This window comes from Chiloscyllium plagiosum, unplaced genomic scaffold (assembly GCF_037043375.1).
Source record: "Chiloscyllium plagiosum isolate Xiang-an unplaced genomic scaffold, Cpla_swu_hap1 HiC_scaffold_2, whole genome shotgun sequence".
Taxonomy (NCBI): domain Eukaryota; kingdom Metazoa; phylum Chordata; class Chondrichthyes; order Orectolobiformes; family Hemiscylliidae; genus Chiloscyllium; species Chiloscyllium plagiosum.
Genome location: NW_028270140.1, coordinates 35,587,280 through 35,608,216, shown reverse-complemented (window position 1 = coordinate 35,608,216; position 20,937 = coordinate 35,587,280). Strand labels below are relative to the sequence as shown.

The 20,937-nt window shown below is 38.9% G+C and overlaps 1 protein-coding gene across 1 annotated transcript in view; it reads right to left on the bottom strand.

Annotated features, from left to right (window-relative positions):
• ecpas (Ecm29 proteasome adaptor and scaffold) overlaps positions 1-20,937 on the bottom strand; it is a 114,535-nt gene that overhangs the window by 42,607 nt on the left and 50,991 nt on the right. The window contains exons 13-25 of the mRNA XM_043716135.2: positions 19,573-19,639; positions 19,359-19,481; positions 18,543-18,646; positions 17,704-17,830; positions 15,539-15,619; positions 12,822-13,041; positions 10,074-10,165; positions 9,560-9,691; positions 8,132-8,294; positions 6,960-7,132; positions 3,210-3,311; positions 1,343-1,466; positions 52-197 (exon numbers count right to left, since the gene is read on the bottom strand). Of these exons, the coding sequence (XP_043572070.1) occupies positions 52-197; positions 1,343-1,466; positions 3,210-3,311; positions 6,960-7,132; positions 8,132-8,294; positions 9,560-9,691; positions 10,074-10,165; positions 12,822-13,041; positions 15,539-15,619; positions 17,704-17,830; positions 18,543-18,646; positions 19,359-19,481; positions 19,573-19,639 (1,654 nt within the window). The remainder of the gene's footprint in view (positions 1-51; positions 198-1,342; positions 1,467-3,209; positions 3,312-6,959; positions 7,133-8,131; positions 8,295-9,559; positions 9,692-10,073; positions 10,166-12,821; positions 13,042-15,538; positions 15,620-17,703; positions 17,831-18,542; positions 18,647-19,358; positions 19,482-19,572; positions 19,640-20,937) is intronic.

Below are 20,937 nucleotides of genomic sequence, written 5' to 3'. Positions count from 1 at the left end.
CTCACAGTATTTAGCTGTTTTGGAAAGTTTTGAATTATTTTTAAAATTTACCTTGATCTCCTTGTGTTGGCTCAGCTTTTTCACCAGCGACAAAAGCCAGATACAGGAAGCCTGGCGGACATGGGGATTAGAACTAATGATATATTTCTTTAGGATTTCATCCAGAACCCATGGGACAACATCATTTACTTTAATAGCTGAGGATTTAAACAAAAAAATCATTGAAATTTGCAGGTGAGCTAGTGAAACATATCCAAACTACATGAATACATCCTTCTTTACAGGAGGGTGGGAGAATATGCGAATGGCCTCCGTAAGCTATAACAATTTGTGATTCTGTGATATTTAGAAGAGAACGATAGTTTTGAACCAAAATTTTAATGATGGTCATAATCTGAAAGCTATAGTAACTAAAGCTGAAGCAGATCATATTCACATTATTATTTGATCTGCTGCTAACATATAGCCAAACATGGTTGCAAAAATCCATAACAGTCCCACTTTCTATCACAATAACAAAGATTACTGTAGTTACTTAAGTAAAAAAAAAATGAAGTTATCAGTTAATGTTCATATACAAAGATTTAACAGAAGTAGGGATGAAGGTGAAGGCTCTTTTGCATAATTTTTAATGGCCCTGCAAGATGTGCCTTTTGATAGTCTGGATCAATACAATAGTTCCTTTAGCTTGCTATTTTTCTTTCTTGTGTGTCTTTCTATGCCTCTCTGCGGAGAAGCAGGCACCATTTCAAGATTTCTTTTTCATGGCATTGAGGCTTGCCTTACAAAATGACTGGATCAGTTGAATTTTATCACAATCAAACAAAATGGTTGTATCCATTAACTGTGGATGAAGAATTGTTCACACAGTAAAGTTAATTATGTTAGAATTTGTTGTAATGTCCTATCTTCTGTTCAACAGGACAAAAGCTTCAGGTCTTCACAACTTTTGAAGGGTTAATAAATAGCCCTGAAATCCTTGAAATAGTAACACTTTTTGAATAATTCTTAAGATAACAGTGTGATAGCCTGTCTTTAACTCCAGTTGAATTCACACAAGTAGTCATGGTAGCTTTTGGAAGCCATTTTGTAAAATGTGCCCATTTCAAAGACAGATCAGTTTTCTTTGTAATATTTGTAACTACACATTATTATGCTCGAAAAGATAACAATAAACAGAATTCAAGTTCATACTTTTAATGTGAGAGCTCTATTTTAGTTAGCCACACGCAACAAAATACCCAATCTCATCTTGCATTATCACCATTAAAATTCATTCATTTCCCTAAAGGTTGACAGAAATTGTCACAAAGTGATTAAATTTTGAGTACATACAACTTACCAACTGGAGGGGTATATTCCTCCTCAGCAACCACCCACAGATCGCGAGCTGCTAGAGAATTTGTCCCTAATGCAGCACTGGTGATTGCTTCTCCAACTGTGAACTGCAGCTCTATTTGTTTGGCCTGAGAAGAATAAATAAATTTAGACTTATAACTTGTGATTTTGATTGCGGAGGATAATGGAAAACCTTATGGTTTGGGGCTGTCCACATTCATAAGAGCATAATGACATCAATCTTGCCTATCTAACTGATCAACAGACAACTCTAAGCCTCTATACTTGCAATAGATGGCATCCTCAGAATTAGCCACAAACCCAGCTTTGGAGGGGTTAACACTAAAGGTAAGTTGAGCCCATCTATAGTGATCCTTTTGGCAGCTCAAAGGGCTAACTTCAGCAGAAGTGAAAGACCAGGAAAGATAAATATGCATATTTCTAGTGCCTTACATAACCATTGAAACTTGTGGATGTGTTGTCACTGTTGTGCTGTAAGGGTAATAGATCATTTGTGCACTGAAAGCTTCCACAACCGACAATGTGATAATGATCAGGGAATTTGTTTTAGCTGGGTATAAAGTGGCCAGGGCACTGGGGAAGAACTCTGCTTTTGTTTGAAGTAGCAGCTGTGGGATCTTTCATAGTCAACCAAGAGGGCAGAAGGGGCCTTAACTTAATGTCTCAACTTAAAGGCAGCTCCAGCAGTGTAGCACATGTTCATTGTTCCATTGGAGTATGTGTCTTGATTTTCTGCTCAACTCTTGATTTGGGGGCAACTAAACTTATGGCCTTCTGATTCAGAAGTGAGAGCATTTCCACAGAGTCAAGGTTAACACTATAATGACTGTACCTGCTGAACTGCATCTGGCAGGCAGAGGTACATTGAGATATAGCTGTGTCGCATGGTGAAGTGGCAGTTGAGTTTTTTCTTTGTCTCTTATTACTGGTCTGAAAACCTACACTTGATATGAGATGTACCAAGTGGAACAGGACAGCCCAACATTGAGCTTTAATTCAAAACACATACAAGAATAAACATACAGGTATTGCCATAATTTATAATTTGTTTTATTCTTGGCTGATTCTTTGAAGAGTGGTGGCTACATTCTGGTTCTGTTAGCTATGGGAGTGACTACAGTGAGGTTCCAGCTGGTACAATGGAGTGAAGATTGAATTGGAGTTCTGAAGGTGAATGTCCAGGTGAATGAAACACCTACCAACATATTGTGGATTCAGGGAATGACAACATTTTCTGGAGGAAGTGCTGAAATGATCCAATCACTGATATTAAGTGCCTTTTGATCAACAATTTTTGAAATTATAATACAGTTTGTGACATTCAAACACATCCACATTCAAAACATTTTGATTTTAACTTGAAGCTGACAACACACAAGATGCTGCGCAGCAATTCCCCAACTTGCAACACCAAGGAGGACTGGAACAGTAGGCTCCGTCGAACCATCTCCACATCTCAGGTACAACCCTGACTTGGATATATACTTTTGTTCCTTTATCATTGCTGAACCAGAACCCAGTATGACACAGGTACCACTTAAGTGCAATGGTTCAATAAAAGTAACAAAAACTGGTGTTGATTTTGATACCCATATCTCAAGAACGTTTTTAAAAATCTCTACTTCCTATCAAACAGCACAAGAGTACATCCATCTCACAGACAGTAGTGGTTCAAGAAAAAAACTTGTGATCACGATCTCAAGAGCTTCTAAAGCTAGGCAACTCTTTCCATCTTGACACTGTCACTTGGAAATCGAGGATGAATACAAACTGAAATTCACAAATGAAACTGCACAGTTCAGATCTGAAGAGATACTCGGCTCTCACTGTATGTTTAGTACAATGGTTACCTCAACTGAACTCATCAATCCTTGCAAGAGCTTCTTTTGATGAGGAAAATCACCATCACCAACAGGCAAGTAACCCAGTGTCTGCACTGCTCGCTCCTTCATCTACAGAAAAGAACATAATTGCATGGCAGTTTTAATTAATAACGAGATGTGATGAATGATTGACAGTTGAGGATGATGTTTTCTCTGTTTCATCTATCACCACAAAAGCACATCTAAAGTGAGCAATGTTTCTGATGATTAGGAAGGTAATAAAAAAGCCCAGGTTTTTTCCACACTTCCTCATAAATCAGATTCTTTATGCAATGAGTCAACCTTATGGCTACTCACTGTATGGACTTCAGTGCTTGACCATCTTCCATATGCACCACTTTTGAAGTAACAACCTTCAAAAACCTTTAAGAACAAAATTAAATCTATGGTATTGAATGACATAGCGTCGGATGATGTGGAGTTTGTGGGGTGGAATTGAGGAACCACAAAGGCAAAAAAAACATAATTGGAGTTGTGTATAGACCTCCTAACAGTGGTCAGGACCAGGGACGCAACATGTACCGGGAAATAGAGAAGGCATGTCAGAAAGGCAAGGTTACATTGATCATGGGAGACTTCAATATGCAGGTGGACTGGGTAAATAATGTTGTTAGTGGATCTAAAGAAAGGGAATTCATGGAATGCTTACAGGATGGCTTTTTGGGACAGCTTGTCATGGAGCCCACAAGAGAGCAGGCTATTCTGGACCTAGTGCTTTGCAATGAACCAGACTCTATAAAAGATCTTAAAGTAAGGGAACCCTTAGGAAGTAGTGACCATAATATGATAGAGTTCAGTCTGGAGTTTGAAAGGGAGAAGGCAAAATCGGATGTAATGGTGTTACAGTTGAATAAAGGTAATTATGAGGGCATGAGAGAGGAACTGACTAAAATAGACTGGAAGCAGAGGCTAACCGGGAAGACAGTAGAGCAAAAATGGCAGGAGTTTGTAGGTATAATTGAGGACACTGTACAGAGGTTCATTCCCAAGAAAAGAAAGATTAACCGGGGAGGGATTAGACAACCTTGGCTGACAAAGGAAGTCAGGAAATGTATTAAAGAAAAAGAGAGATCCTATAAAGTGGCTAAGAACAGTGGGAAATCAGAAGATTGGGAAGGATACAAAAGCAAACAGAGGATAACAAAGAGTGTAATAAGAAAGGAGAGGATCAAATATGAAGGTAGGCTAGCCAGTAATATTAGAAATAATAGTAAAAGTTTCTTTCAGTACATAAGAAACAAACGACAGGCAAAAGTAGACATTGGGCCACTTCAAACTGATGCAGGAAGCCTAGTGATGGGAGATAAGGAAATAGCAGGAGAACTTAACAAGTACTTTGCGTCAGTCTTCACAGTGGAAGACATGAGTAATATCCCAAAAATTAAAGGGTGTCACGGGGCTGAGTTGAGTATGGTTGCCATTACGAAAGAGATAGTGCTAGAAAAGTTAAAAAGTCTTAAAATTGATAAATCTCCTGGCCCCGATGGGATACACCCTAGAGTTCTGAGAGAGGTGGCTGAGGAAATAGCAGAGGCATTGGTTGAGATCTTTCAAGAGTCACTGGAGTCAGGAAAGGTCCCGGATGATTGGAAGATGGCTGTTGTAACCCCCTTGTTCAAGAAAGGATCAAGGCAAAAGATGGAAAATTATAGGCCAATCAGCTTAACCTCGGTTGTTGGTAAAGTTCTAGAATCCATCATTAAGGATGAGGTTTCTAAATTCTTGGAAGAGCAGAGTCTGATTAGAACAAGTCAACATGGATTTAGTAAAGGGAGGTCATGCCTGACAAACCTGTTGAAATTTTTTGAAGAGGTAACAAGTAGGTTAGACCAGGGAAACCCAGTGGATGTGGTCTATCTAGACTTTCAAAAGGCCTTTGATAAGGTGCCACACGGGAGGCTGCTGAGCAAGGTGAGGGCCCATGGTGTTCGAGGTGAGCTGCTGGGATGGATTGAGGATTGGCTGTCTAACAGAAGGCAGAGAGTTGGGATAAAAGGTTCTTTTTCGGAATGGCAGCCGGTGACGAGCGGTGTCCCGCAGGGTTCGGTGCTGGGGCCACAGCTGTTCGCATTATATATTAATGATTTGGATGAGGGAACCGGGGGCATTCTAGCGAAGTTTGCCGATGATACGAAGTTAGGTGGACAGGCAGGTAGTACTGAGGAAGTGGGGAGGCTACAGAAGGATCTAGACAGGTTGGGAGAGTGGTCCAGGAAATGGCTGATGGAATTTAACGTGAGCAAGTGCGAGGTCTTGCACTTTGGCAAAAAGAATAAAAGCATAGACTACTTTCTAAATGGTGAGAAAATTAATAAAGCCAAAGCACAAAGGGATCTGGGAGTGCTAGTCGAGGATTCTCTAAAGGTAAACATGCAGGTTGAGTCCGTGATTAAGAAAGCGAATGCAATGTTGTCTCTTATCTCAAGAGGGTTGGAATATAAAAGCAGAGATGTACTACTAAGACTTTATAAAGCTCTGGTTAGGCCCCATTTGGAGTACTGTGTCCAGTTTTGATCCCCACACCTCAGGAAGGACATACTGGCACTGGAACGTGTCCAGCGGAGATTCACACGGATGATCCCTGGAATGACAGGTCTAACATATGAGGAACGGCTGAGGATACTGGGATTGTATTCGTTGGAGTTTAGAAGATTAAGGGGAGACTTAATAGAGACGTACAAAATAATACATGGCTTGGAAAAGGTGGATGCTAGGAAATTGTTTCAGTTAAACGAGGAGACTAGGACCCGTGGACACAGCCTTAGAATTAGAGGGGGTCATTTCAGAACTGAAATGCGGAGACATTTCTTCAGCCAGAGAGTGGTGGGCCTGTGGAATTCATTGCCACGGAGTGCAGTGGAAGCCGGGACGCTAAATGTCTTCAAGGCCGAGATTGATAGATTCTTGTTGTCTAGACGAATTAAGGACTACGGGGAGAACGCTGGTAAGTGGAGCTGAAATGCGCATCAGCCATGATTGAATGGCGGAGTGGACTCGATGGGCCGAATGGCCTTACTTCCACTCCTATGTCTTATGGTCTTAACCTACCACAGAGATATGACTGGTTGAATGAACTCCTTTCTGCTCTGTACCACAGTATACTTCAAAACTTGTTAGACTAGAATCATAATTTGTTAGAGTAGAATATAATATTGTTTTACATTGAGTATTAATTTGGAGTAAGATTAACAAGTTAATTTGCATACATTGATTCCAAAACCTGACCCTTTAAAATGTGTGACTTCACAATGGTAATACAAACACTTAGCAGGTTTGTATGAATCCCCACCTGAAGATAATCATTAGCTAAATGCTTTGTTTAATGTAGGAGATAACTGAAAAGTAACAGTCCTAAAATGCTAAAATCTCATTGTGTAATTTCAAATCCTTAGTGTCTCAGCAAAACGAGATGAAGGGAACCTATTTAGAAACATGATTTGTTTCAATCTATTCTGAGTGATAAGGGAATCTGCATGTTCAATGTTACTTTGTGGGTAATGATATTCTGTGAGGTATCATCTGGAAAGTACCAGTCTGCGACTGTGCCTGTGTTTAAACACGTGAGGAAAACTTAAGAATAGAGCCTTGAAGACATGTCAAAATGTATTAAATTTCTCATGAAAATGATCAAGTGACCAATGAGAAAGATACACTCAATAACTGCTGTCTGTGTTTGGTCCAAACAAAAAAGCACAAGGTAGAAAGGCTGACTCTCACCTTGTTACTCTCCTTGCCTGAGCGAATTTTAGCTAGCAAGCTTTCCACCAAGTGCAGTTTTGTGAACCCAGGCCCTTCATTTATGATTGGTAAAGCACCGTTTCTTCCAATTTCACCAATTGCTACACAAGCAGCCATGGCCAGTGAAGGGGATGCATCATCTAAAAATGAAGCTGAAAGATCTTTGTTTAAAACATTGCACATGCACCTGATACATATGTTAGCTGCCATACTTTAAAAGAAAAGATAAAGCTATCAATCAGTCTCAAGATATGATAATAAGATTAACGATTTAGAAAGAAACACTGCCCTTAATGTTTGGCTCTCAGTAATTATAACTCCAGGAGCATATATTACATGGAAGGATTGCATGCGTCTTGTAGCAGCTGCATTATTCATGAAGTTGCCACTTTACATCCAGAATGGTAGAGGAATCTGTAGTCACCAAGACTGTGCTTACTAGTCTGCACCACACTTCTGTTTTTCAAACAATTCAATGCTTAAAGGCTGCTGATATGCTTCATGTGCAAGGAATGGAGGGATATGGAACAACTGCAGGTAGAAGGGATTAGTTTACTTTGATGTCACATTTGGCACAACATTGTAAGCTGAAGGACCTGTTCCTGTGCTGTACAATTCTATGTTCTATGTGGCTGTACAGGTAAATGTCGGGGGTTATACATGCGGGACAATACTGTATACAGGTCTGCAAACTGAGATGTGTCTCTCAACAATGATAAAAGCAACAGCACAGGCATGGTCAGCATTCTATGGTTCCCCCAGCCACTACCATAGGAGTAAATACATAAAAAATGGAAGAAGTAAGAGTACAAGGTGTTTATACCGCTAACAACCATTTGGAATTGTCCCTTTCAGGCAAGGTTTCAAATGGTAAACACTGGAATTATGCCTTTTGATACCATTCTGGTTAAACACTACCAAGCAAGACCACAATTAAGAACTTGTCTCAATGTCCAGTGGAAATTCAAACATCCTCAATCTTTCAAAAATATTTTTGACAAATCGTAGCTTAAATTGCACCCAATCAAGATAAAAAGAAACCACTGGGCAACAAAATTCATAACTAGTAAAATTGTTGAATAGCTCAATTGGGTGCTCTCACAAATAAAACTATAATAACACTGTACAGATTTATACTGTAAGTTAATTACCAATTATTTCCGTAGTAGACTGGATTAGTTGGTCTTCCAGTGGTTCTTCAGTATCCGAATGTTCCATATCTTGGATTTCTAAATTTGCTCTCTTCTTTCTGGCCAGGTACCGTCCTATCATATATCCTAAAGCCAGCAATGCTCCATGCTGTGTTTCAGGGCTCTATAGAAAATAGAACGTGAAAAGTCTGTTACTTTGTTGCTCTCACATATAACATTAATGACACTGGACAGAGCGAAGATCATACCCTTATTGTAGTGAAGAATTTACCATACCCTTTGCAAAGCTGTTCCTGTACATTTATGACGACAACATTGAAGAACAAAAGTGGAATATTTCCCAGCCTTATCTCCTCTCCAAAAAGTAAGATAAATCTAATCAATTCAGCTATTCCTCCATCAAGCCACTCCAAGCCATCAGCAAAGGAAGACGCCATCAACAATGCTTTCAGATGTCATTTACTCACAAATAACTGACTCGGTGATATCAGTTTGGGTTTCGCTAGAACCACGGTTCCCAATCTCATTAGAATTGCCGACCAAAAATGGAAACCAATAGATTCCACTGGCAAATCCTTAGGTAATGAAGCAGGCTGCGCCACATGCATCTAGTCCTGGACAACATGGAGGCATGGGGTGATAAGTGCTCAGTAATATTCAGGTCACAGAAGTTTCAGACAACCACAAGAAAAAGTCTAACCATCTCATGATATTTGGCACAACTAATACGGAGTCCTTCCTTATCAATATTCCATTCACCAGTGACAAAACTGGAACAGACACATAAACGTTGAGTAATAGAGAAGGTGACTGAAGCTAGATGTTCTGCGGTGAGTGTGCCCGCCCCAGATTCTAGAATGTATCTCGGCCATCACTAAAGTACGAGACAAAAAAATGATGAGAAACTCTCTATTTGTTAGGATGGGTACAGCTACCATCAATTAGCTTAAAGATTAACATCCCATTAATTAGCCTAAAGATCTATCCACAACAAAACAATGGGGACAAGTACATCATGCAGGAAAGAATATTTCAAAAACTTCTTTTGAAGCACGATCCAAACCTATAATCTCCACCACCTGGAAACATTCGCACAGCAGCCTGCATACAACAAACTTTGCTTCAAAGTCACATGACACTGACATATTAGCTACTCCTTCATTGCTCCTGGGACTGTCTTCCTAACCGATCATAACAAGCTCCTTCATCATATGGACTGCAATGCTCGAGGAAGCTATTATCACTATCACTGCTTTTTAATGCTAAAAATCATAAAAATTCCAAAGAATTACTAAAAGGATAATGCATCATCTCATCATTATTTGCCTATGCTGTCTCTCAGACAGGTAGCCTGAAAACACTCAAAAGGATGAAAGTGAGCAGACAGCAGTACAAGATAAATTTGCAACGCTCAACAAAAGTACTTACACCATCTTTAGTGCTCTTGATGAGATTCTGAACTGCCATTTGCAGGTCATTCCCAGACATAATGGATAGCACCACTGCATAAAGTTCCGCTGCCAGCTCACGGATCTCATCTTTATTTGTGTTCATGAGGCCCTTTTAAAAAGTGGAGGAGGGAATGTTAGTTAAGGTAGGAGAAATATTTATCAATCATGTTTCTTAATTTTAGGAAAAGGTTTTATTTGTTTTTCTCTAGAATGCAAACTTTGAAGACAATTTAAAATGAAATCAATGCCTGAGCTAGTCAGGAAGCAATTTTAGAAAAATGCAGTTGAACTTGATGCTATACAAAAATTGCCTTAAACCAGCAAAAGGAGTGCTGCCAACTGAGCCAAGATGGCTCAATGCACGTTTATTCATAATATGTAAAAAAGAAATTTAAACTTAACAGTTATAATGGTCAAAAATTAATATTCAGGGCCTCTATTTTAGTTTCATTCAAAAAAGAAAATGTTATTTCAGCAGATTATGAGCATACCTTAATCCAATCTATTTTGTCTGTGAACTGTGCAGCCAATTTCTGTGGATAGATCGAGACTACTTCCAACAGACAGTAAATCACAGGCAATCCTAGCATTTCCAGGCAAGAGGACAGAAAGAGAAAAAGAATCAAAGCAGAAAATTAATTTGAATATTTGGTCTGATGTCGCATGATACTTAATTCCATAGTCACTGGTATGCGCCCACACAGAAATCAGGAAGTCAGCTAACATATAACATCTTCTTCCCCAAATTCTCTCCTGAATCATTTACAGGGGAACCCTCGCTAATCCGGCATTTGATTATCCGAATTTCAGATTATCCAGCAAAATCGCAAGGTCCCGATGCTTGGGCTAAACTGTGTTATCCGGCATTCGATTATCCAAACATTCCATTATGTGACAAAATACTCCCTGCCCGTGTCGTTCTGATAATCGAGATTCCCCTGTATTGTATTCATGTTACACAGCTGGGATCTGAAATTGATGCACCAATAATCAGTTGTGTGCAAAAGTTCAGCATCAGGTTACTTGAAATGGTCTTTAGCTTTTTTTAATCAAATGATCTATTCCTGTTACACTTTATTAATTGAACTTTTAGAATACATTTTTAATTTTTCTTATTGAGTCATGACTTGCACCCATCTGAACAAGGCCTGGGAATAAGATGTGAAGTTAAGTTACCAAAATACTGAAAGAACTTTGCTGTAATAATCCATAATGCCATAGAGAATTTTAAACACAGTAAGAGATCATTCAGTCCAAATGATCACTGCTGATGTTTATAGTCCCCAATATGACATGACCTGTACCATAAGGCTTTCAGACACTGGAGAAGTAGGCCATTAGGCCCATCAAATCTAATCTGCCATTCAATGAGATCATGGTTGATCAGGTAATCCTTAACTCCACTTTCCTGCCTTGCCCTCAAAAACCACAAGTCTCTTACTAATTAAACATCTGTTTACCTCAGCCTTGAATAGTTTAACAGCCTAGCCTCAACAGCCCTCTATGGTAAAGAATTCCACAGATTCACTATTCTCAGCGAAATATTTCTCCTCATCTGTCTTAAATAAGGCAACTCTCACTTTGAGATCTGTTTTTCTGAACCTAGACGGCCTCCCCACATTCATCTTGTCAAATCCTAAAAAAAATCTTAATAGGGTTTCAAAAAGATCGCCTTTCATTACTCTAAGCTTAATAAGCTCAAGCTAAACCTACTCAACCTCTCCTCATAAAACACAAATCCCTCCAACCTAGTGAACCTTCTCCAGACTGCCTCCAATGCCAGTATATCCTTGTTTAGATAGGGGAGCAATATTGTTCACAGTATTCTGGGTGTAGTCTGGCTAGTGCTTTGTAAAGTTTTAGCAAGACTTTATTATTTTTATAGTCCATTTCCTGTGAATCAAAAGCCAACATTCTATTTGCCTTGTCTATTATCTGCTGAACTTTGATGCTTCTTGCGATTCATGCACCATTCACCCCTTTTTGAAATGAACATATTAGACGAGGTTTTCCAAATTCCAAATCAATAACCCTTTTTAAAATGACTGACATACTGTCAGTGAAAAACATCTGAAAATCTCGGCCTTTTATGCAGTATATTTTTCAATGTCAAGTACAGCACAGGTCAGATACACATCTTTGTGCTGCAGATTTCTGCAGTCTTTCTCTGTTTAAGAATATTCATTGCCCTCTATTATTCCTGCTAAATCGCATAACTTCACACTTTCTCACATTATATTCCATCTGCCAAGTATTTGCCCACTTATTTAACTTGTCGACATACCCCATAGATTCTTTACATCATCCTCACCACTTGCCTTTCAATCTATTTTTGAATCATCTGCAAACTCAATTTCTCTTATCAAAGTCATTAATGTACACTGTAATTAACTGTGAGCCCAACAATGGTCTTTGTGACACTCCACTCTTTGCAGGCTGTCATTCTGAAAATTCCCCCTTTATCCCAACTCTGCATTCTATTATTAAACCAATCCACTTGCCATGCTAATTTACTAGCTCATCGAGGGCCGAAGGGCTTGTACTGCGCTATAATGTTCTATTATGGGCTGTTATCTTATTAAGTTGGCTTGTGTGCAGTATCTTATCAAATGCCTCTTGGAAATAACTCCACCCTGGGCCCAAAGCCCTTTATTCTTATGCATAAAGCCTTTTTTTGTACTGCAAGTTGTAATCTACCAAAGCTCCTGGCTGGTTTCATGGATGTTGACTGTGCTTATGACTATGCCAAAATGGTGGCCAACTCATACACCATTAATTTATGTGATCTACCTTTTCTCTTTTACAAAAACGTTGTCTGCTACCCTAAACAAGAAAAATCAATTGAACCTTATTACAGTCGCGCAATCATTTCAGCAAACTAATGTAGATCAAAACATGTTTTTTTAATTTGTATAATAAGACACAATATAAACAAGGAAGAAACAAATAAATGATGCACAGGTGCAAATGTCCGATGTTTCCTCAAGACATGCAACGCAACCAGAAGGAATCACACAGGCCACTCACTCCGGTTGAAAATAATGGTAATGCACAATTATGCAAAATAACAACTAACGCTTCAAAGCGAACAGGCATTGCACAAAAACAAAATCAAGACAAACTTTGCCAGTTCCAAGCCAGTCACTTGTCACAAGCTGGTGTATGCTCCAAAAGCTGGCATTACTTTCAGTCATAATTAAAGATAATTATGTTCTCCCCTCTACTTTGATTGGTCTTACCTACTATGGCTGACAGTAGCTGCTTGAGAAGATCAATGTACATCTGCACATGATTAATTTCTCCATTCTTCGATGACGATGGCGAAATTATAGAGTCAGGAACCAAACTTCTGACATAACGACCAATGGCTGGGGCTTGGTCTTGCATGTCGACAAAGCTCTGAGATATGGGTACCACCCCTGCGCTATGTGCCAGGCACATTCGCAGATACAGAATAATCTACACACAACCAAATTCATAATATTAACATTTTAAAGCAAAAACTATTTGCTTTTTAAACTTTGCCAGAGGGAGGGAGTTGCTCAAATTGTCTTCAAATCCATAGTTCTGGGTTTAATCTGCTATACAACTCTCCATTGTTGCAAGGGGCAAACAGCTTGCTTAACCTAGTACTCAGCAAAATAAATTATCAGTTTGATGTTTACTAAAGTATTAAGTACATTGCTCTTTCATGCACTATTTTAGACTTCTTTAGGACATAGAATATAGTTACTTAAAAAGTCAACTTTTGTTGTAGATAATACAAGCATGAATATTGCAATAAATATTATTTTGATTTTGTCATAGTTAAGGTAGGCTTGTGATTGCGCAAAATAAAATTAAACTATGAAAGGACAGAAGGATGACCTGTGTCTTGATTTTGTACTTAATTGGATCCAGTTACAAATAAATTCACTCTGCTTATATCTCCATTGAGAAGATCCATTTCCTTTTCTCTTGTTCCCAAATTTCAAACAGGGCATTTTAGAATAATAAAGACCTCGTCCAAAGGATTTAATGAGGAAAATGCACTGCACAATATGATCTGGTTGGGATCTTGGCAGGATTGAACTATCTGATCAGTTTGGAAAGGTCAAAGGTCAGGACAAGTACTTTCAGCATTCCTGTTCTGTAAGGGAGAATAGTGGGCGGGGGGGGGACGGACGGACGGAGAAGGCAATAAGATAGCTTCCAATCTCAACTTAATAACTGTTGATTGAAAAAATATTATTGGTTGAAATAAGACTAGGGTCGACTACTGTCAAATTGTTCTTTTGCAGAAGCAAAATATTGCAGTTTACAGTAAAGAACAGAAACTGCTGGACATTTCACATCAACTACCTTTTGCCAGAACAATGTCCACGCTTCCAGTACTTAAATCAACACTATTAGTTACCTTATTTAAAAAAAAGTTTTTATTTAACCTCGCACAACTCTACAGTGAACCCAAAATCTTCTAACAGAGGTAAAAGTGATTGTTTTAAGTATATCTAATTTTGTAGTAATTGTGGTAAATTAGGAGAGTTTTAAATATAAATATAATAGGAGTTTGTATTTCAGCTAACCAAATGTCTGGTCATCACTTTGAACATTTTGTTTAGGAATGTTCTTCATGCATTGCATGAGTACATTTTTCCTTACAGTTGAAAAATTGCAGGTCGAAAGAATGGAACATGAAAATCTCTGCTTTTCAAACACTTAAATTAGCAGTTATAATCTTGAAGGAGGCCAGTAGTCAGAGATGTACAGCACAAAACAGACTCTTTGATTCAATTCATCCAAGCCGACCAGATATCCTAACCTAATCTAGTCCCACCTGCTGGCACTTGGCCCACATCCCCCTAAACCCTTGCTATTCATATATCCATCCAGATGACTTTTAAATGCTGCAATTGTACCAGCCTCCACTTACTTCCTCTGCCAGCTCATTCCATACACGCACAACGCGTGAAATTATATCTTTTTCCCCCTCACCTTAAATCTATGCCCTCTAGTTCTGCCTCCCCACCCCAGGGAAAAGACTTTCTCTATTTAGCCTATTCCCAACTATTAACTGAAACAATTACTCCACAAAATTTCAAGTTTTAAACAAAAGACTTCAGAACACAAGAAAATTAAACAAAACAAATACTAACAACAATATATTTGGTACACTTATTCTTCAAACCCAAAAATGTGAACAGAACCTTATGTTCAAATTTTAAGACTGTTCTACACTTACAAAATCTTGAGGGTTCCATTATTTTTCTTGGGACCAACAAAAGGGTGCCACAGTGCTCAAGAATTCACACAGTCCCCTCAGTGTTCCCATTATTCTCTTAGGTATGAGATATTCGGGTCCTTTCACTCAGTTGCTCTTCCTTTGTCCTTAAGCACGCAGTTCAAGCATGGGCCTCACTCTGCTTGCTCAGTGACACCAAATCAGAAATACTCTTGATTTCTGATAACTGTCTATTCCTAGTCCAAGCTGCTTTAGACCTCTTCACAGTCTTCAACTGCCTCTCTCAAAGCTGCTCGCAGATTTACTAGTTGATTATCTCAAAAAAGCAGAATGACAAAGGCTGCCTCCCTGCATAATCTACTTGCATAGCAATTTGGCGGACCTGGAATGACCTGCAGGAGAGGAGTGCTGATTGGTTGACAAGTGGACTCCAATTGGTACAGGCAGTGAAATGGAGAATGCATCCCAGCAATTTTCAAGCTGTGTAATATGCAACAACTATTTGAAAACTTTACTTGAATGCAATAGAATTATTTATTTGGAAACTCAAAGAACAGTTAAGATTCAAGTTTTCTTTCTATTATACCCATGGAATTTATTACTTTAACTGAAACTTTTCTCTCTCATTATTCAATTTGTATTGCCATCTACTTTATTATTTTCATCATTTCTGCTTATACTAGAAATAATATTGCAGATATTCTATCTGACCTTCTTGAACCTATCAGTTCTTACCTCATTGTATGTAGCAGGATTAAATGGCAAAATGTATGTTCCTGCAGTATATTTTGCTGATGTTTTTATCCTCTGAGAGGCCTGATGAGAAAAAAAAACAAGCTCAGAAAACCTATTTTTACTGTCCATCAGAGGACGGAAGGAAGCAGTTGGGTTGTTTTTAAGGGGATAGTGCATATTTCAGATTCTTTATGCTTTTATTTTGTGTAAGAAGGAAATTAATAAAAGGAACATGTGAAAAGTGCAGTAAGACGAATTGAGATAGAAGAACATCCAAATTGTTATTGAATGACTGCTAGCTTGAAGCAGCAAAAAGAAAAATCCATTTCTCTTTGCTTGTTTCCTTTACCCTCTCTTATTTGTTCATAGGATGCAGGCATTGATGGCCAGCATTTTTTGCCTATTTGAGAAGTTTGTTGTGGTAAACTGCCATCGTAAATGGCTGCAATCCATGTGATGTGGGTACACTCGCAGTGCTGTTAGGAAGGGATTTCCAGGATACTGGCTCAACGACAGTGAAGGAATGGTGAGACAGCTCCAAGCCAGAACGTTGTGTGGTTTGCAGGGGAGCTTGAAGGTGACATTCCTATATAGCTGCTGTCATTGTCCCTTCAAGAGGTCCCAGGTTTGGAAGTTTGCTGAAAGATCCTTGGTGATTTGCTGCAATGCATTTTGCAGATGGTACACACTGTTGCCAGTGATGTGAAAGGAGTTAAAAATCACACAACACCAGGTTATAGTCCAACAGGTTTAATTGGAAGCACACTAGCTTTCGGAGCGCTGCTCCTTCATCAGGTGGTTGGAAAGTGAAAGGATTAAATGTGTAAATTCGTAGACAGGGTGCCAATTAAGAAAGTCTGTCTTAGATAATATCAAGCTTCTTGAAGAAGGCATACTCGCCAGGCAAGTGAAAAATATTCTAGAACTTGTGCTTTGTAGATGGTAGACAAACCTTGGGGAGTCAGGAGATGATTTACTCTGCCTCAAAATACCCAACCTCTGACCTGTTCTTACAGCCATTGTCTGATCTGCAGGATGTTGATAATGGGGAATTTGGTGATGGTAATGCAATCAATATCAAGGGTGTATAATTATATACATGTCTATGATATGATTCTTTTACTGTGTGGCATGCAAGTCTTATGCTGTTGCTTCACTAGGTTAATAACTTTGAGCATTTTTCACGATGACTGGTGGTATTCCTGGCATTCTCTCCTACAGTCTTCACTGTACCATGATTGATTACCTGGCTTAATGGTATTGGTAAGAGTGGCAGTTAAACCAGGCCATGACGATAACAGATTGTGCTTGAATATGATTCTGCTGCTTAGAACTACAGCACTGCATGCATGTCCAGTTTGGAGTTTCTAGATCCGCCAGACCTTGACCATGAATATATAAACTAAGCACTGTTCCCGACAAGTAAATCACATTAAAGTTGCCTTTAGATATTCAGTGTAGAGATTACAGTGAAATGGTTTTCTAGTCAGCTTATAAAATGTTTTGCTCCAACAATCAGTTAAATAATTGGTATATATTGCAAATAGTCAAAGCTTGTGAAAAATTGTTATATATAAGTATAAGAGACCATAAGTTATTAAGAAAAAGCACTTAAAGATCCAAATGAACCAGTGAATCTGATCCTGCAGATCAGACAATGGCTGTAAGAACAGGTCAGAGGTTGGGTATTTTGAGGCAGAGTAAATCATCTCCTGACTCCCCAAGGTTTGTCTACCATCTACAAAGCACAAGTTCTAGAATATTTTTCACTTGCCTGGCGAGTATGCCTTCTTCAAGAAGCTTGATATTATCTAAGACAGACTTTCTTAATTGGCACCCTGTCTACGAATTTAAACATTTACTCCTTTCACTTTCCAACCACCTGATGAAGGAGCAGCGCTCCGAAAGCTAGTGTGCTTCCAATTAAACCTGTTGGACTATAACCTGTAGCTTCCACCAACACAAGCATAAACTGTAGACTATCTGATTTAGCTTTGTAACTTAATTTGAAGAAAGCTATGTCACACCAGTGAATAGACTGCACAAGTTGTTGGAATGTAAGCATGCCACACACTCTTAACACTAATTATTTACATTAATGAAGGTGGAAAGTAGGAGTTACCAATGGCGGTCCACTATAAAACTTCTGAAAAGAAAAATATTACCTTATCTTGAATGTAATGGACCATTTCAGGAAATGATGGCATGACCTTAGGAGTGCTTTCCTTCTCTGTTGTTTGATTTGGTAGAGCCCTCAAAACATGTCGCGCTTCCCCATACACCTCTTCTCTCCTAATTTTAAACAGAGTTAGATGACTATACATTTGACCCTGGTTAAAAATGTCCTTTGCTGTTTTCAGTCTTGTTTAACGTCAATGCTAATTCTACAAACATGCAAACTGACTATATCAAATTCACTTGCTTTTACTACACACATACACATAATGCATTTTACTTCCAAACATGATGGCAGTTTTTAAAAATAATACGTGCTCTGATAAACCAGGTTAATTCATTTATTTCTTCAGTGAATTTACTCCCCACATATTCCAAACTCTATTGTCCATATTCTTATTGACTAAGTCTTCCTTTGTGTTCACAGCCCTACATGGTAGCCCTTGGTCCAGTAACATCTGATTTTAACTTTTGCATCCTTGTTTTCAAATTCCTCTCTGATCTCATTTCTTCCTCGCTAACTTCCAACAACCCCATAACCTGTAATTCAGGTGTCGAGGGCATCTGATTCTTTCAGCTCCATTGTTGGTGGTTGTGTGTTCGACGATATAGACCTCCAGACCTCTCTTTTAAGATGATCTTTACAATTTAACTCCATGATCAAGCTCTCTGTTCTCATTTTTCCCCTTTGTGGCTAGGTGCGAAACTGAATAAAGCTATTGTGAAGTACCTTTACGGAATATTTCACCCTAATAAAAGGTGCTGCATAAAAACGGGAGTACGTAGTATTCTATTGTAGTACATTTCCCTGCCATGAGTGAAAACTTACGGGTCTCCTGCAGCAAGTAAAAGCATATATCTGGATGGTACGTGGTCTGAAGCAAACACTTTGCTGGCAAATTTCACAGCAACTTGTCGGACCTGCACTTCAGGCTAGAAAAATAACAAGAGAATAATAATCAGAGAGATCTTATTTGCATAGGTAACATGACTTCATTTTTCTCTCTACTGCATCTTAAGAAGAGTCTCACAAAGCAACAGCCATTTGACACTGACGTACAATTTGGTTTCGGAAATTTATCATATACTGCTTTCAGTATAGAAATTAAAACTTCATTTGCCACAACACTACATCATTTTTACAGAACCTTACAGCAACAGGAAAACAATTAAATGTTAAGGTTTGCTCTTACACTATAAGCCATGGCTACAAATGCTAATTGTAAGTTTAATATGTTTTTCTGTAGGCAGACAAGAGTCATAAATGCTTTTCCAGTCGAATTAGCGCTTTAAAAACCAAGATCAAAATTGTGAATAAAGGACCAAATAATTTGACAGAAAATAAACAGGCAATTAATGGTCATCTGCAATAGATTTGCAACCAACAATTACTCATTTAGTTCTCTCCACATACCTCTCAGTGAAAAATATATCACTTTTCACATTAACGCAACCTGGGCTTCTGTCATGGACTCCTCAACTGACTCGGTCTCAAAATTTATTTAATAACATTCGTAAAATGCCTTGGAACATTTTATTGCATTAAAGGGGTTACATTAATGCAATATGTTGTTTAAAATGGTTACATTAGGAAAGGCAATGTTTATATCAGTCCAATAATATTTGCTTGAAAGTTTGGACATACCTTCTCCAGATATGCAGCAACCAGAGCTTCCATGAGTGTAAGAGAAGCTCCTTGTAAAGAACAATAGGCTCCTACCATCATTGCCAAAGCTTCCTGAATGGAAAGCCTGATATCAGGAGCTTCCTATCAATATAAAAGAGATTAAGAATCCCCTATTTGAAATACAACCAAGCATTCTAATGTAAAAGGACAATTTCAGAGAATTTCCACATACCTTGCACATTGCTTCAAAGAACTGCTGTACAAGTGCTAAATCTTTTGTGAAAAGTTGTGGTAGACGGCTAGATATGCAGGGTACAAAAACACATTTCACTCAAAATATAATAACAAATATTTATAATCTGCCATGTTTTAAGTAATGGGAAATTTTCATGGTCAATAAATGAATATTTCAAAACTATTCACGAATGCAGGAAATCTTCAAACAGTAAAAGAGATAACCACAGCAACTTTGTTCATTTAAATTATTTCTAACAACTCTTTCCTCCTTATGTTTCCTTGTGTCACATGTCTTCCCCATGCTCCGTACATGAGGTATAACACAGTGCAGATAAGGACATGAGAAACTGGAGGGATCCTGATCTGTCAATCACCAAGATCATGACTGGCTAGAACCAATTAAAGTGATAAGTGCCTCTAATATTTACAATCGAGAGTTAGAGAAACTGTTCAGTGCCGTGTCAGGCATATTACATTTTCAGTAATCTGTTCCAGCAAATCTGAATCAGCAAGTAATGGCTTATTATTGCCTTTTGATGTCTGTGCACAAAACATGAACTTATTAAAAAAAGAAATAATTGATCTTCAAACTGGTTCATATGTGGGAAATACAAAGCACACTTGCAAGATTGAAGAATCTATTCATGAATAACACACGCAGGCAAGTGAAAGATAAGTGACCTTTTTTTAAGAAGTTAAGAATTTTACTGAGGCTCACATCTCCAGTTTATAATCCTATTATGCCTGAGGTGTCAATTCCCGCCTCGGGCAACTGTCTGTGTGGAGATTGCACATTCTCCCAGTGTCTGCGTGGGTTTCCTCCGGGTGCTCCGGTTTCCTCCCACAGTCCAAAGATGTGCAGGTCAGGTGAACTGGCTGTGCTAAATTGCCCGTAGTGTTAAGTGAAGGGGTAAATGTAGGGGAATGGGTCTGGGTGGGTTGCTCTTTGGTGGGTCAGTGTGGACTTGTTGGGCCAAAGGGCCTGTTTCCACACTGTAGGGAATCTAATGTTGTGGGCGGCACGGTGGCACAGTGGTTAGCACTGCTGCCTCACAGCGCCTGAGACCTGGGTTCAATTCCCGCCTCAGGCGACTAACTGTGTGGAGTTTGCACATTCTCCCCGTGTCTGCGTGGGTTTCCTCCGGGTGCTCCGGTTTCCTCCCACAGTCCAAAGATGTGCAGGTCAGGTGAACTGGCTGTGCTAAATTGCCCGTAGTGTTAAGTGAAGGGATAAATGTAGGGGAATGGGTCTGGGTGGGTTGCTCTTTGGTGGGTCAGTGTGGACTTGTTGGGCCAAAGGGCCTGTTTCCACATTGTAGGGAATCTAATGTTGTGGGCGGCACGGTGGCACAGTGGTTAG